This window comes from Vipera berus (assembly GCF_964194415.1).
Source record: "Vipera berus genome assembly, chromosome: Z".
Taxonomy (NCBI): domain Eukaryota; kingdom Metazoa; phylum Chordata; class Lepidosauria; order Squamata; family Viperidae; genus Vipera; species Vipera berus.
This window is the reverse complement of record NC_138205.1, coordinates 34,060,750-34,075,389: the sequence shown is the minus strand read 5'-3', so window position 1 is coordinate 34,075,389 and position 14,640 is coordinate 34,060,750. Positions and strand designations below refer to the sequence as shown.

The window sequence follows — 14,640 nt, the reverse complement described above, 5'->3', positions numbered from 1 at the left end:
AATAGGCCAAAAAATTCTGAAAATCCCTGAAGTAAAACACTTTAGATTGAGTTCCTGTACTACAGTATGACTTTGTCCGATACTTTTTTGTGGGAAGTCATTAGCCAATTGCTTGCATTTTCTAGATAAACAGCTGTCTCTAGATCTACTCCACTGTATAGGGCATCAATCTATAGCAGTCCAACTCTGCACATAAATTATCCCCGATAAATTCTTCCTTGTATTTTGAATGAAGTCATAAGATGATTCTTAGGATATTACAGGAAGCAGTTTCTTCTTCCGCACAGCATGATCTGTGAATATAGCTAAAGAAAATTCTTCTACCAGCCTAAGTAACTTTTCAGTCATGAGTAGTAAGTTTTATCCTGTCTGTTTTTTATATCCATGAATTATAAGCTTATAGATTGATGGAAATCAGTAAGACTTCAATGCAGTCAATGGTTTTTAAAATGGTCAATAAAATTTTATACCCACAACATGAAGTTTAATACATAGCTTTATGAATTTCAAATTTTTATGTGCACTGCACAAATATGGAAGAATATATTTACTGTTTACAGATTTCAACATGCTAAGGCACAACATGGTTACGGTTGTGAAGGTATGTTTTCATACAGTATCTCAGGTCAGAGGAACCCTGACTGCATGAATGGCTGAAATTGGACTAAGTTTTACCCATGACTTTCTAAACTGTCTTTCAAGATACTCCTGCTTTTTTTTTTAAATGAAATTGTGCAAACCTCCAATGATACATAAGTTGGAAATAATAATAATAGTTTGGTCCTTTACCCAAAATCCAAGTAGCAATAAAGAAGTCCAGCTATTTCATCATACAGAAACAGACCCCTTTAAAAATGAAGGGATTCAGTATGTATACAGTTAATATAATACTCAACAAACTTGGGATAAGTGAATGAAAAGAAATCAAACAGTTTCAGCATCTGACATCAATCCTGATTCTAAACATTTACAATAACTGAAAGAAAAGGCTACAAATTTGGACAGATTCCCTCCTGCCATCTCATCCTCATTACAAGAACTAGAAACTTGCTAATGAAATAAAAATCTTCATTTGGCAGAAATCCACATTTAGTATCAAATACATGCTGAAATTAGGTATTAGCAAAGCAGGTATTTTCTTATAAATATTTTAAGATCCAAAATAATAACTACTGTTCAATGTTACCATATTAACAATCAGCAAATGTTCAGTTATTACTCATCTTTGATATTGTCAAGGTAAAGCTTCCTTTGCTTCTTCTGGTGTGATTTCCTGAGAGTACAGTTCTGTAAAGAGGGCAGGTAGCCAATACTGTGGCTCTCCTGGAGCTTGTGTATCAAGCCAGGCCATCCCTTCCTTCAACAAATGATCCTGTAAGAAGCCACACAATATATTTGTTGGGGAAGGAGGGAGAACAAAGAAATAAACAGTAACCAAAAGTAAGTGGATGGTGGCATGAACAGTCATAAGTAGTGAGCATGTTTAGTCACCATGGAATACTGACTCATATTTGGAAGAGAAGGTGGAAACAAAAGACTGAATGAAATGCCAAATGGGGAGAAATTCATATTTATTTATTTATTTAATTTATTTAATTTATTTATTTATTTATTTATTTATTTATTTATTTATTTATTTATTTATTTATTTATTTATTTGATTTATATACCGCCCTTCTCCTGAGGGACTCAGGGCGGTGTACAGGGCAATAAAAATAAGAATACAGGTTACAAGATTTAAAGTTGAATGATTCTGCCCAATGTTGTAGGTTAGTTAAAATAATGTTAAAACCCAAACCCATCAGGCCAGGCCGGCTTGTTCGAATAGATAAGTTTTTAGATCACGCCGGAAGGAGCGAAGGTCGGGGGCCATCCGGAGTTCAGCCGGTAAGCGGTTCCAAAGGATTGGTGCACCCACCGAGAATGCTCTCCCCCTGGGGGTCACCAGCTGACATTCTCTGACCGGTGGTACCCTGAGGAGGGCCTCTCTGTGGGAACGTACAGGACGGAGGGAAGTTGACGCCGGCAGTAGGTGTTCCCGTAGGTAATAATTATATAATTATAGATATCTTGACACAATGGAAAGCTCAATAGTCTTTTTTTTATACCACTGAGTCATCTCAAACAGTAACAGATACATACTATTACTTTTTAAAAAAAAGTTGAAAAAGCCTATTTCAATGATCTTGCCCCAAATCTCATGGCTCTGATGGTTGCCTAGAAACAAGAAAGATTTCAAGAACAAATACTGAAATATTACAGAATATAGTGTTATGGTGGTCCCATTAATTAATTAATTAAACCAGATGCCATATGAGGATTCTGTAAATATTATCAGCCTCTGGAGAAAACAGTATTTCCAACTTTTTAAGAATCTGAATTTTAAACTACCAAATTCAGGCAGTTCTTTTTATTGGTCTAAATTACTGACATACCAGCACTTGCTTGGCTCGTTCCATTTCCCACTTTAAACTGGACTTGATTTCACTTATAGTCACATACCCCTTTTTCTGAAATTAAGAATGGGAAAAAATAGGATTTCAGTAAATTTGCCAAGGCAGAAAAAGAATGCATAAAAAATAAAAAGAGAATAAAATACATTTAGTGACTGCTGTTTGGGAGAAGATATACTAAAAGCAGAGCATGTGTTTTGCATGACCAAACATCGAATAACATCCCAATATCTCCAATTTTAAATTGATTTTAGAAAAGATTTCCTTACCAGATTTTCTCCTAATGAAATTATGAGGAACCAGTTTCATGCAAAATAGCACTCACTCAAGCCTAATTCACAGAATTCTAAAATTTGCCTGGGGAAAGAACAGCTAAGACTGAACAGTGCAGGTTGGATAAAAGAATTGCTTTGTTCATATGCTGTCTAATACGAAACGTACATCTTTTTTTGTTTAGCATGAACAGAAATTTGAATAATTATTTAGGGTAATAAAACAGTTTGAAATGATAGTTTGGTCCTGGTTTATTAACTGCATGTGGTTTAAGTGCATAGCTCATGTGCATAGTTCTGTGAAATAAGCATAATATATCTTAGATTAAAGGAATTGTGATCCATGAGTAATTATTAAATGCATTCATCTTTATATTGCCATAAATAAGTTTCCCAACTACTTATTTTTTATATTTTTAATGTAGGATGCAACAAACATATAGGACTGCAAACTATATCATACAATTCCTGAATTTATCTCTCCTGCTGTAGTTCCTATTCAAATCTCCAATTCATCATGCAGAAGTACTTATTTACTTTCATGTTAAATTTTAAAAACTTTCTACAACTGGCTAAATCAGAATAAATCACATTCATGATTCCTTTCACTCATTCTTTTCTAGAATAGGCACCTCAGCAAGCTGTATCACAACAGTGTGATCCATGTTTAGTTCAGCTGGTACAGACTGGATCAGGTATGTCCCACCAACAGGAAGAATCCCGAAGCCATTTCCTAAAACTTTCAGCTTCTTAATTGCTCGGATAAGGTCATCTCTGTGGAATCAGAAGAGGAAAAATAAGGCACGAATAACAGAAATTTTCAACTATTTCCAAGGCAATACGTTTCAATTCCTCAAAATCACTTACTCAAAATACACAGAAAATTGCTCTGGGAAATGCAGAATGAATTCTCAACAATGACAGTATTTGTGTCAAAGCCTATACACAAAAAGACAAATTTCTAGACTTTATGGCTGTAAAGATGTTAAGAAGCCAATGTTGACCCTCAAAAATTCAAACAATGGCAAAATAATATTTGCAGTGAGATACAGAGAACTTGGAACTTGTATAACTCCTTACTGTGAGAGATAGGCTATGAGAGAGAAAGGGGGGCAGCTCAACATGTCTTTCTGAGAAATCCTTCAGACTTTACTCCCCGTATATTAACTCTTGTATTGCTTTCCTAGAAAAGATCTTGAGGATAGATTGTACTAATTGTCTTCCTTTCAAGGAGAAGGAGCAAATGGCTCTCATGGCTATTGTCCTTCTTGATGCTATATGTGATTTCATGGTACAGCCTCAGCAAATTGGATAACCAAATATTTAAATGACCTCACTTGTCCCTTCCCACTTGTCTCCTCACCATCTAGGGTAAATCCATGTCTCCTGGTCTTTTGACAAAAACCTTGGTTTTAGAATAATTTATCTGTAAATACTTTTTCCTGCAGTAGGTGCCAAATTTTGTCAGGATTCTTTTAATTCCAATTAATGTTTTTGATATGAATATCATGTATGCATATAGTAATATAGGGGCCTTTCTGGTTCCCATTGAGGGGGCAAGAAAGAAAGGATTCTTAAACTCTTCTACAATGTTGTTTATTTAAAAATTAAAGAGAACAGGGTCCAATATATATAATCCTGACACTTTTTGTAGTTTTAATCTGATTTATTAGGGAGCCTTTGTGATTTATCCATACTTGCATGTAAGTGTCTTCACGTAATGTAGATATTAGATAGTCTTTCTATTTATTGCATTAGATGATAAGTCAATAAATGTTGCATATAAATATTTTTACTGTTGCCTAACAATCTATTAATCTATTAATAAGGGACGCGGTGGCTCAGTGGGTTAGGACGCTGAGCTTGTCGATCAGAAGGTCGGCAGTTTGGCGGGTCAAATCCCGAGTGCCGCGTAACAGAGTGAGCGCCTGTTACTCATCCCAGCTTCTGCCAACCTAGCAGTTCGAAAGCACGTAAAAATGCAAGTAGAAAAATAGGGACTACTACGGTGGGAAGGTAACAGCGTTCCGTGCGCCTTTGGCGTCTAGTCATGCCAGCCACATGACCACGGAGACATCCTCGGACAAACGCTGGCTCTTCGGCTTTGAAACGGAGATGAGCACCGGCCCCTAGAGTCGGAAACGACTAGCACGCATGTGCAGGGGAACCTTTACCTTTACAACAATCTATTTATTGTAAGGTGTTGTAAAATAAAGCAATGATCTATAGTACTGTGGTCCTTTCTGAAACCTGCCTGCTCTTCTGCTATAATCTGCCTAGTATCTGTTCAATCAGTCTATTTAGCAGGTATTTTGTATACAGCTTACTCCCTATGTCAATAAAGCTTAAAGTTGCCAAGTTTGAAAAACAACTGTATGCATGTCTGGTACAACAAAGTATTCATTTTTATACAATATATTGTAACTATACCTCAACAAGAAAACTTAATCACTAATGAAAATACTGTGGTTGTGGCAGATAATGTTAATCATAATCATTATGGTTAACATAATCTGCATATTTTTTCATTAATTGTTAAAATTACAATCTCCCACTCCCCTGCAAAAATTACAGCCATGAATGCAAACTTACTGGCTAACATCTTGAGCAAATTTTCCTCTTCCTTTGAGCACTTGTTGATGGAGTTCATCCAATATTATTAATCCTAGAGAGAGAAAGGAAATGAGGCAAATTGTAAGAAAAGTTGAATCCTACCAAAGATTCTGTAAATTAAGACTGTAATTGTATAAACCAATTTTCCCCAAGTTTTTGCCATCTGTGGATATCAGGACTGTAACCCCATATTAGTCAAAACTTTAGTGAGTTGTAGTCTCAATGGAAACTAGGTTAAAGAAGGCTGATATATATAGAATCTCTGATAAATCCCACTAAATAAATGAGGCTCATTTCTTAATAGGCATGCATACAATTTTGCTGCCATCCCATAGATGCTTACCAAGATGTAAGTTCCATTGAATACAGTTGGATTGGACATCGACATAAGGAGACTAGACAATGAAGAACTGGAAACCAACGTCTATTGCAAACCAACACACATGGACCAGATCCTCAGCTTCGCAATCAACCACCCCATCGCACCCAAAAGCTGTGTCCAAACCTTCTTAAGAAGGGCCAGGACACACTGCAGTACCACAACACTAAGAAAAGCAGAAGAGAAATGACTGCTTGATGTCTTTCTCCATAACAGCTATCCAAAAAAACTTCATATTCTGACACACACCACCCAAACCACACACCACACAGCCAACTACTGTGCAAAAACTAACCTTATCATACACAAAAGGGTGTCAGAAATGACAGCCAAAATTCTCCAACCCTAGGAATAGCAATAGCCTACAAACCCACAGCCACACTCCACCAGGAATTATACAGAAGGATGAAAGAAACATTGTAATCTACAAAAATAAACTGTAACCATTGCAATCAATGTCAATTAAAAACCAAGATCCATAAACACCAGCTGGCAGTCAAATGCCATGATCCCAAATCCTTAATCGCTACCCAAACTGACACCAAACAGCACCAATTTGATTGGAGAAACACACAAATCATTGGCCATGCTACTATCCACCATGCTTGTGAGTTCTTTGAAGCCTGGGACTCCAGAAGCAATTCGATCAACAGACAAATCGACCTACAATCAGCCTATAAACTTCTCAGAATCCAAAATCCAAATCAACCACACAACCAACCAAAGACAGCACTGACCCTCAACCAATCCATGCAAGCCCCCCCACCAGTTCACCTCCCAATAACCCTGACCTGAGGTAACCTTCCCATCACAAGACCCATTACAAGACTCACTCTGACCATCACAGACCTTCACTCAACATACCCACACCTGAAGCCTTTATAGAAGAACACTGACACCAACATCCCCCTAACTCCGCTGAAGATGCTATTTAGCCTGGTAAATAAATGTTCAGAAACCAACCCACAAGCTCAGAGAATTAACTTTCACCCTCACAGTTAAATTTGCTTTTGAATAAATGTGTATAGGATTGCAGTGCAATTCTTTTAAAGAAAATATGAGCATAGAGCCATGTTATGAAGCCACTAAAGCAGACACAGTCAAAATTCTCATTGTTTTGGGGAGAAAAATGGGAGCTTGACTTTTAATTCTGCAAACAAGCACTCTGGGAGTCTTTAAAAGAGCTACTGGGCTGCACAGTGTCCCCCTCTTGACTTAGCAGAATGTGTGAAACAGGCTGCAGCATAGTAGATATGTGTAAAGCTTTTAAGGCTACTCTCTCAAATTAAGTGTCTCCAAAAATAGATTACTTGGTAGCAAAAGTGGTGAGGATTTTATACTAGGTTATACGTACTTATTAATGGAATTAATTTCTTAGTTATGATACATAACACTGGATTGTTAATATTTCTGTAAGACAACATTAGGGTACCCAAAAGGTTTGCAAGCTATGATAATCACAAAAGCATATTATTACAGAAATGGGCAATGAAAGTGGGCTTAGGGGTTGTAATTTAGAAACTCAAATTTCCAAGGCTTGGGAAGGAAGGGAAGTAACCTTACCACGCCAGGTGGGAAAAAATGAACTTTCATTTGAATTTTAAGGGGGAGGGGGTGAGAATATGAGGGCCTCCCTCTTCCTTAACATTCCAGAAAAACAAAAAAAGGCCTAAGAAACACATTAATTTGGTAGGGGGAGATAGGTGGGAATGGAAGTTGAAGGCCTCCTACATGTAGAGCATTTTATCAATAAAATTCGGAAGAAGAAAATTGGGCCCTGCATGTGAATTACTAAATACACTTACCTCCATTTCTGTGCTTGAGAGCCAAGCAGACTTCAATAATCTGGACACCTAGCTCATAGTAAAAATCTCCGACACCCAACATTTCTGACCAGAATCCTTTACCAGCTGCAAAAAAAGTATGTTATTTTAGGAAAAAAATGAGCTATGCATTTTCTCAGAGATATCCCTCCCCTCACCAAGGTCTCCTAGTCCTTAAAGGGAAATTATGACTGCCTCTCTTTATGCTTTAGAAACTATTTGCTGTCTAATGCTGATCCATTTCCTCTTTTATGTTCATTTCCTACTGAAACAGGCAAAGAAAGAACAGCTCACCTTGCTGCCAATGATGACAAGGAATTCTATGTATGTGAATAGAAGCTGATAAAGGATGGAATAAAACAATACTTTTCAACCTCAGCAACTTGAGATGTTTGGACTTCAGCTCCCAGAATTCCCCATCCTAGAGTTGAAGTCCACACATTTCAATGTTGGTGAGGTTGAGAAACACTGAAATAAACAATATGTTCTTCATTCTGCCATCCATTTTGTATTGCTGCATCCATACTTTTTCAGTTTCTGTGGTAGGAAGCTATTTTACTATCATATAATCCTGCATTTCTACATGATTTCCCACTCCTCTAAGGCCTTTAAACCTTAGCATGATTTTGGGAGAAAAACTCTGAAGATTAGTCATACTTGTGGACTGATTTACTAGGCTATTCTAGAGATTTCCCATCTGCTAAAAAAGTTTCATGGTTATTTCTTTATTTTAATTTTTGTTGGCTGTAAATAATACTCAGCACAGACCATCTTTATATCTAAAGCACAGAGAAGGCCAGATATTGCTTAATTACCAATACCTGCAGCTAACCAAGAAATGCTAGTTGTATTCAACATCAACTGAGGAGCTATGGTTCCCCCATCAAAGATTTCCACTCCTTCCCCATTGCTTACAGGCTAGTGGATCAACACCAATTGTTGCACACATATTTTGGAACTGGACTCTGAATTCAGGATTTTTACGGATTTCTTGTTTGTGTTTACTAGCAAACTCTTCCAGGTTACTTTTAAACGTCTCCAGCTGCTTAGACATCTGTAAATGTATTTGGAAAAGATAATAGAGTAACAAAATTAGCTGGTTTGAAATACTACAGAATCTTTTAAATAACCTTCACAATTCAAGGTTATTGTGAATTCTCCAATTCAAATATCAGTTTTCAAAATAATGCTTTAACTCAATGAATGATCTATCCCAAGAAACAATCTACTGAAAAAGACCAGAATTTATAGGAAGTTTGCAGGTGTTTAAATATTACTATTACACATTTTCTACATAGAACTTTTCTAATCTTTTCTCCAACCTGCTGAAATTTTTGATCATTTCAACACCTCCTGTAATCAAGTTCCATAAATTATATATACATTTTGTATAGAAGCTTAGAGTTACAACTTAATGCCTGGGATTAGAGCTAAAGATATCCATCCAATTCAAAAAACAAATGTAGACATTTTCTTATCTTACCTGGGCTAACTGGTCTTCAGCCAAAACTGTCCCACGTTCCTTATATTTGGCCTAAGAAAAGAAATCATTAATTTTAATATTATTGCTCATAATCTTAGTCATATTATGTGCTATTCATACTGACTCTTAGTGATCACATAGATTTTCTCCATATTTTGATACTGAAGGCTTAATTTTTCTACTACATGAGAAAATCATTTTCCATAAATATTTATATAAAGCTTTGTTAACTATGATTGCACAACATACTAAACCAAAACCATGGTAAAAAAAAAACCAGAGCAGCTATGTTCATGTAACAAGCAAACCCCATTCTGATGTAACATGATGGTCTGTCTCACACAACATGCTATGCTCAATATGGCCTTATTCTTTACATGGTCACTGTTCTGTAGACAAAGAGTCTACAATTTAGTATGCTGTGCAAATACAGAGATTGAGAGTGACTTATTCACAAGAGGCAACTAGAGTCTGTAAGATCAGTACTATAATTTCTACCCAGCACCACCACATAAACATTCCTATGAGGAACAAATTAATAATTGTTCCTTTAAGAACCATACTGGACAGGCCAATTCCTTGGAAAGAAATGGTCCTGAAGGTTCTTGGGAGCCAGGCTATATCTAACTTTTAAAAGCCAGCATGTTGAATTGCACTGGAAAGTATTGGAAGCCAATGTAGGGGCCATAATGCAGATGTAAAACATCTATAGTAGCTTTAACTCACTGCATTTTGCCCCAACTGCAGTTTCCAAGTGGCTTCAAAGTCAGCCCTATATAAAATATATGAGCCACCCTCACCAGGGCCATTGATTGTAGTCAATTTAAGGGATTCAATGGTAGCATTTAGCCAACCTTGGCTGATCTCAAAAACCTAAGTGAGAATAGACTTGATTAGAACATATATGAGAGACCTCAAGGAAATGTCAAGGCTATAGGTTACCCTGAAGAATTGAAACCCTGTAAGAACATTAAGGCATTGGGAATTGACCTCTACTCAAGGCAATCTTTACTCTGGCAAATCCAGCCAGATAATACATTTTTAGGATGTACCACAAAATATTGAGAATGGTTAGAAAACTGATGGTTAGAAAAATTTGTCACCTAGAATCTCTTTCCTTCTGCAAGGCAAAGCTAAGTATGCCCTCCTGCTCTCCTCATGCTGACAGAAGCGGCCTACTGTGGACCCCATCAGCCAAGGACTTGTGGCTGGTGGGATACAGAAGAGCCTTTTCTGCATGGTCCTGTTCTTTGGAACATCTTGCTGCAGGAGATGATGTCTGTCCCCACCCTTCTGACCTTCAGGAAATATCTTAAAACTTGCCTATGCCTGATGGCATGGGGTCTTGAAAGATAAGCTATTGGCTGGGGGTGGCTACTGTAATAACAGAGAAGTCATCACCACCTTCTGCTCTCTAGTTTTAATACTTTGTAATTTTAATCTGTTTTTATACTTAATAGTTTTTACATTCATATTTTTATGTTGTAAGCCACTTAGTCACTTCAAACCATGAGGTGAGTAGCATATACATTTGATAAATAAATCTGATAGAATATCAGTCCTTCTAAAGTATGGATAATTAATAAAGGAAAATGGGATGTAATCATTTTCCAGAGATGAGTTAAAGAAAGAATGCGAAGTGGACTAACTTTCCGGAGCAGAAAAGAAGCTGATTAGCAATAGAACTGAATAATAATAAAAATAAGAAATTCCATGGTTAATTTCTAGCACAATCATTACTGAAGAGGAATATACCTCTGGGCATGTGCAAAGTATCTCCTCCCCCCCCCCTCCTCCTATTCTCTATTCCTCTTCAGCGCCGACCCAGGCCCATTCACCATTTGGATACACGACATCCCAGAGGCGGAAACCAGAAAACTCCCAGCACTTTTCGCTAGGAAGTGAAACCCTTTTCTTCGGGAAAGGATAGCATAGGTAAGAGCGGGAGAGGAAAGAGGAACTTCACTCGTCTGAAGGAAAGGACCTCACCTCTGCCAACTTTTTTTTGGCGATGGCGCCGGCCCCCACGCCCCGGCGGTGCATCTTTGCACGGGGGAGGGAGAAGGAGAAAGCAGCCTTTGGATCTGAACTGTTCGAGGAGGAAGGCAGCACTAGAGGCAATTGATCATATGACTAACTTCGTCCCTCTTCAGTACGTCATCAGCATGCGACAAGCAGGAAGTTCGCCTGGGTTGATAATTTTCTTCAATTCGCTCATCGCTCCAACAAATAAGCTGTTTGACTTGAAAGGTAGAAGGTTTCTTCCACTTTATTTGTCTGATACTAAAATCCTAAAAAGGGAACGGAGGCTAAAGAGAGAAATCTTCGCCAAAGCCCTTGTGACATCTTCAATCGACCTCCCCCAACCTTTTGCTGTCTAGAGGCACCGGACTGCAGCCCCCATGATGCACAAACTTCCGTGCGGGACTGTAACAGCACTGGTGGACGTCAGCCGAGGAAGGATGTTCAGAACTATAATGATAAAATGCTGCACGCTTTCGGAACAACCAGATGAAAGCCAGAAAATAGGCACTTTAATATTGTAATAAATACTCATATGTCAAAATTACACAACTTGTTGGAGAAAGAAAGAGATATTTCTCTCCCAAGTTAAGTCTTTTTTCTAAGTGCCTGGCCTTTACATTCATAAGACATGCAACTTCAACAAGTAAAGAAATGGGCTGCAGCGGTAGCCTTCAAGAATTTTGAGGAAGTATTAGTTTTTCTAATAGGAGAGATTAAATGTAGTTGGTTAATTATTGTGTGAATTCAACTAATATGGTTGGTTTATGGTTTTGTATTTTGTGAACTCCAGCAGATGGTATAATTTAGTAAAATATGGTCCAGCTAATAGTGGAGACACAACCATGGTGTCTTATGAGTCTTCTTGAACTTTTCCAGATATTTTGGGATCTAGACCCAAATCTCTCAGTGTTGGGAATTTTGGGCCAACATATTTGGAGAGTGCCAGTCTGGGGAAGGATACTGTTGAACATGCCTCATCACAAAGTTTATAGGATTGTATAATTCCATGCACTTATTCCTTGACAACAGCACTTTTCTGTTTTGACTTTGTTATTAGCTATGCCTAATAAATCCTATTTTCCCCATTGTGTAAACTATCCCACTTCTTCAAGATGTATGTAATCTGTACAGGTAGTTGATTTAGAACCATTTGTTTGGTGTCCCTAAAGTGCTTTTTCAAGAGGCAACTGGACTTTTTTGCTTTTTTTTTTTGAAGACTTTTTGCTTCTCATCCAGAAGCTTCTTCATCTCTGACTAGATGGTGGGGAATGGAAGTAATCCTTCGAAGGGTGCATGAACAGATTTCCAGGAAAATTGCAGACTACAGGAACCATTTGCACTTTAGTTTGAGATGCAGACAACACAGACTAATCCCTAGCAGCCTGCACCTGTGTTCAATAGTGAAGGAACACAGGGCAGAAAACATCCTACAGCACAGCTCCACATTACAATCCTTTCAGCAGTTCCAAGAAGTCTCCACACCCATTTGCACTACTCCGGTGACCCTGAGGACACAGACAAAACCTCCAAGTGGTCTCAATGACTATCTAAAGAAGGAGTGTCAAACTGCCGGCCCACGGGCCGGATGCATCATAGCAAAACCCCATTGCCAGCAATGTCAAAAAAGTTGCAATACGTCACGACACATCACGTGACATTGCGAGTTTGACACCCCTGCTCTATAAGTGCAAATGATCAGCTGTCAGTAAGGAATGTAAATCCTTCCATTCCCCACCATCCAGTCAGAGCTAAAGAAGCTTCTTGATGAGAAGCAAAACATCTTCAAAGAAAAACAAGAAAATCCAGTTGAAAAAGCACCTTTGGGACAACCATGACCTGGATGACTGAATCTTCATAAGCATTTGTTTGGTGACTGTTCAATATTACAATGGCACTGAAAAAAGTGACATGACCAGTTTTCATAGACAACTGTTGCAATATCTCCATGATCATGTGATCAAAATTTGGGTGCTTGGCAACTGGCATGTATTTATGACAGTTGCACTGCCCTGAGGCCAGGTGATCACCATTTTGATCTTCCCAACTGGCTTCCAACAAGCATAGTCAATGGGGAAATCAGATTTGCTTAACAACTACATGATTTATGTAACAACTGGGGCAAAAAAGATTGTAAAATGGGGCAAAACTTACTTAACAACTGCTTTGCTTAGCAATGGAAATGTTAGGCTCTATTGTGGTCGTAAATCAAGGACTACCTGTAATACTTTGTCCCCCCATTATATATAAGGTGTTTTGCTGTCACTGTCCTATTGTGAATTTACTTTCTCCCTCTCCTCCAACAGGGAGAAGAGTCGGTGGAAGAAGATTGGAAAAAATTCAAGGATTATTTGAAGAAATATTGCTATACCAACTAGTTTGAAATGGACTTGGAGGTGTTTATAGGTTGTAGTTTTAGAATTTAATGTTTAGTATTAAGGATAATATGAAATAATGATTGTTAAATGATAAGAAATTAAATATAGGTAGATATTAAATACGATTTAAAATTATGAAATAGAAATTGCTAATGATGACTAATGAAGAAATGCAGATAGGGGGGACTCGAGGAAGTCACCCAAAAATGATTAGAAAGATTAGGAATAACGGAAGCTAAGTATTCTTGTTGTATTTTTGTTGATTGTATTGTTTATGTTATGTCTTGTTTTTTTAATATGTATATTTTTTTTGTTTAAATATATGTTTATATAAAAGCAATAAAAATTTATATAAAAAAAATATTGTGAATTTACTTTCAAAGTGTGCTTTGAATGCTCCAGGCTGTTGTGAGCATGCTTCATTTCTTCTGGTGACAGGCTGGCCCCCCCAAAAGGCCATCTCTTTCTCACCATTTGCCCTCTCTATCTGCTTTTTGTTTCTGTGTTCCTTTTATATTCCTCATCCTATCCTTGAGACCAGATTCTCTTCAAGCTTGCAAGGAGACAAGGAGAACAGGAGACAAAAGCCAAACTCTGCAACTTTAGTTGAAGAAGAGGTTGTCCATTTATACTAATCTGCTTTCACACAATATATATTCTGAAATATATTCTGTTTATTTAGAGATGCAAAAGCTCAACTTTTTCTCATTGCAGCATCCAGAGAATTAGAGATTTTTGTTCCTTATTTGCAAATTTCTCTGCAATTCTCCGTTTTGAAGATACTGTTTTTCTCTCCTAAATTGTTTTTATTTTTCAGGATAATTGAAGGATCTGACCCTTAATTGTCCATAACCTCTGATCAGTTGTCTAAATCTAAACCTATGTTTGAGATGAACGTTAGAAATCTCAAATCACTGAATGACTTAGAAATGGAATGCGAAGCTCTTCCAGGATTTTATCCACAGCCTGTAATAGCTCACCAGTTAACAAATAATGAGCTTTTCCAACCAGATGCTCTTTTGTTTGTTGGACTACAAGCTCCATGAGCATACTGACTGGGAAAAATGACAACTATTAATAGCCTCTACTGTGGTCCCTAACAGAAATCCCATATCCCCATTTCTGTTCTTATTGAATAACAAGCTAAATCATTTCTTGACTTGAGAATAAATCATTTATTGTCAGTGTCAGTAATGACAAAGTCATTAATAAAGGGT

General features: G+C 37.4%; 1 protein-coding gene across 1 annotated transcript; it reads right to left on the bottom strand.

Moving 5' to 3' along the window:
• Position 1: 1 nt before the first annotated feature.
• On the bottom strand, positions 2-11,178 carry SNF8 (SNF8 subunit of ESCRT-II). The gene is made up of 8 exons (XM_081343621.1): positions 11,013-11,178; positions 9,024-9,074; positions 8,456-8,594; positions 7,523-7,627; positions 5,318-5,390; positions 3,358-3,499; positions 2,436-2,510; positions 2-1,372 (listed from the first exon to the last, which is right to left on the bottom strand). The coding sequence occupies exons 1-8, from the start codon at positions 11,064-11,066 to the stop codon at positions 1,235-1,237; spliced, it is 777 nt and encodes a 258-aa protein (XP_081199747.1). The 5' UTR covers positions 11,067-11,178; the 3' UTR covers positions 2-1,234.
• Between the last annotated feature and the right edge of the window lie 3,462 nt (positions 11,179-14,640).

What these genes read in the sequence shown, in the direction of transcription:
- SNF8 (XM_081343621.1), bottom strand. Translation starts at nt 11,066, where the DNA reads ATGCACCGCCGGGGCGTGGGGGCCGGCGCCATCGCCAAAAAAAAGTTG. An exon ending in TCTCAAGCACAGAAATGGAG is followed by an intron (nt 5,391 to 7,522) that starts GTAAGTGTATTT and finishes TTCTCTCTCTAG; the next exon opens with GATTAATAATATTGGATGAA. An exon ending in TTTGCTCAAGATGTTAGCCA is followed by an intron (nt 3,500 to 5,317) that starts GTAAGTTTGCAT and finishes CTGATTCCACAG; the next exon opens with AGATGACCTTATCCGAGCAA.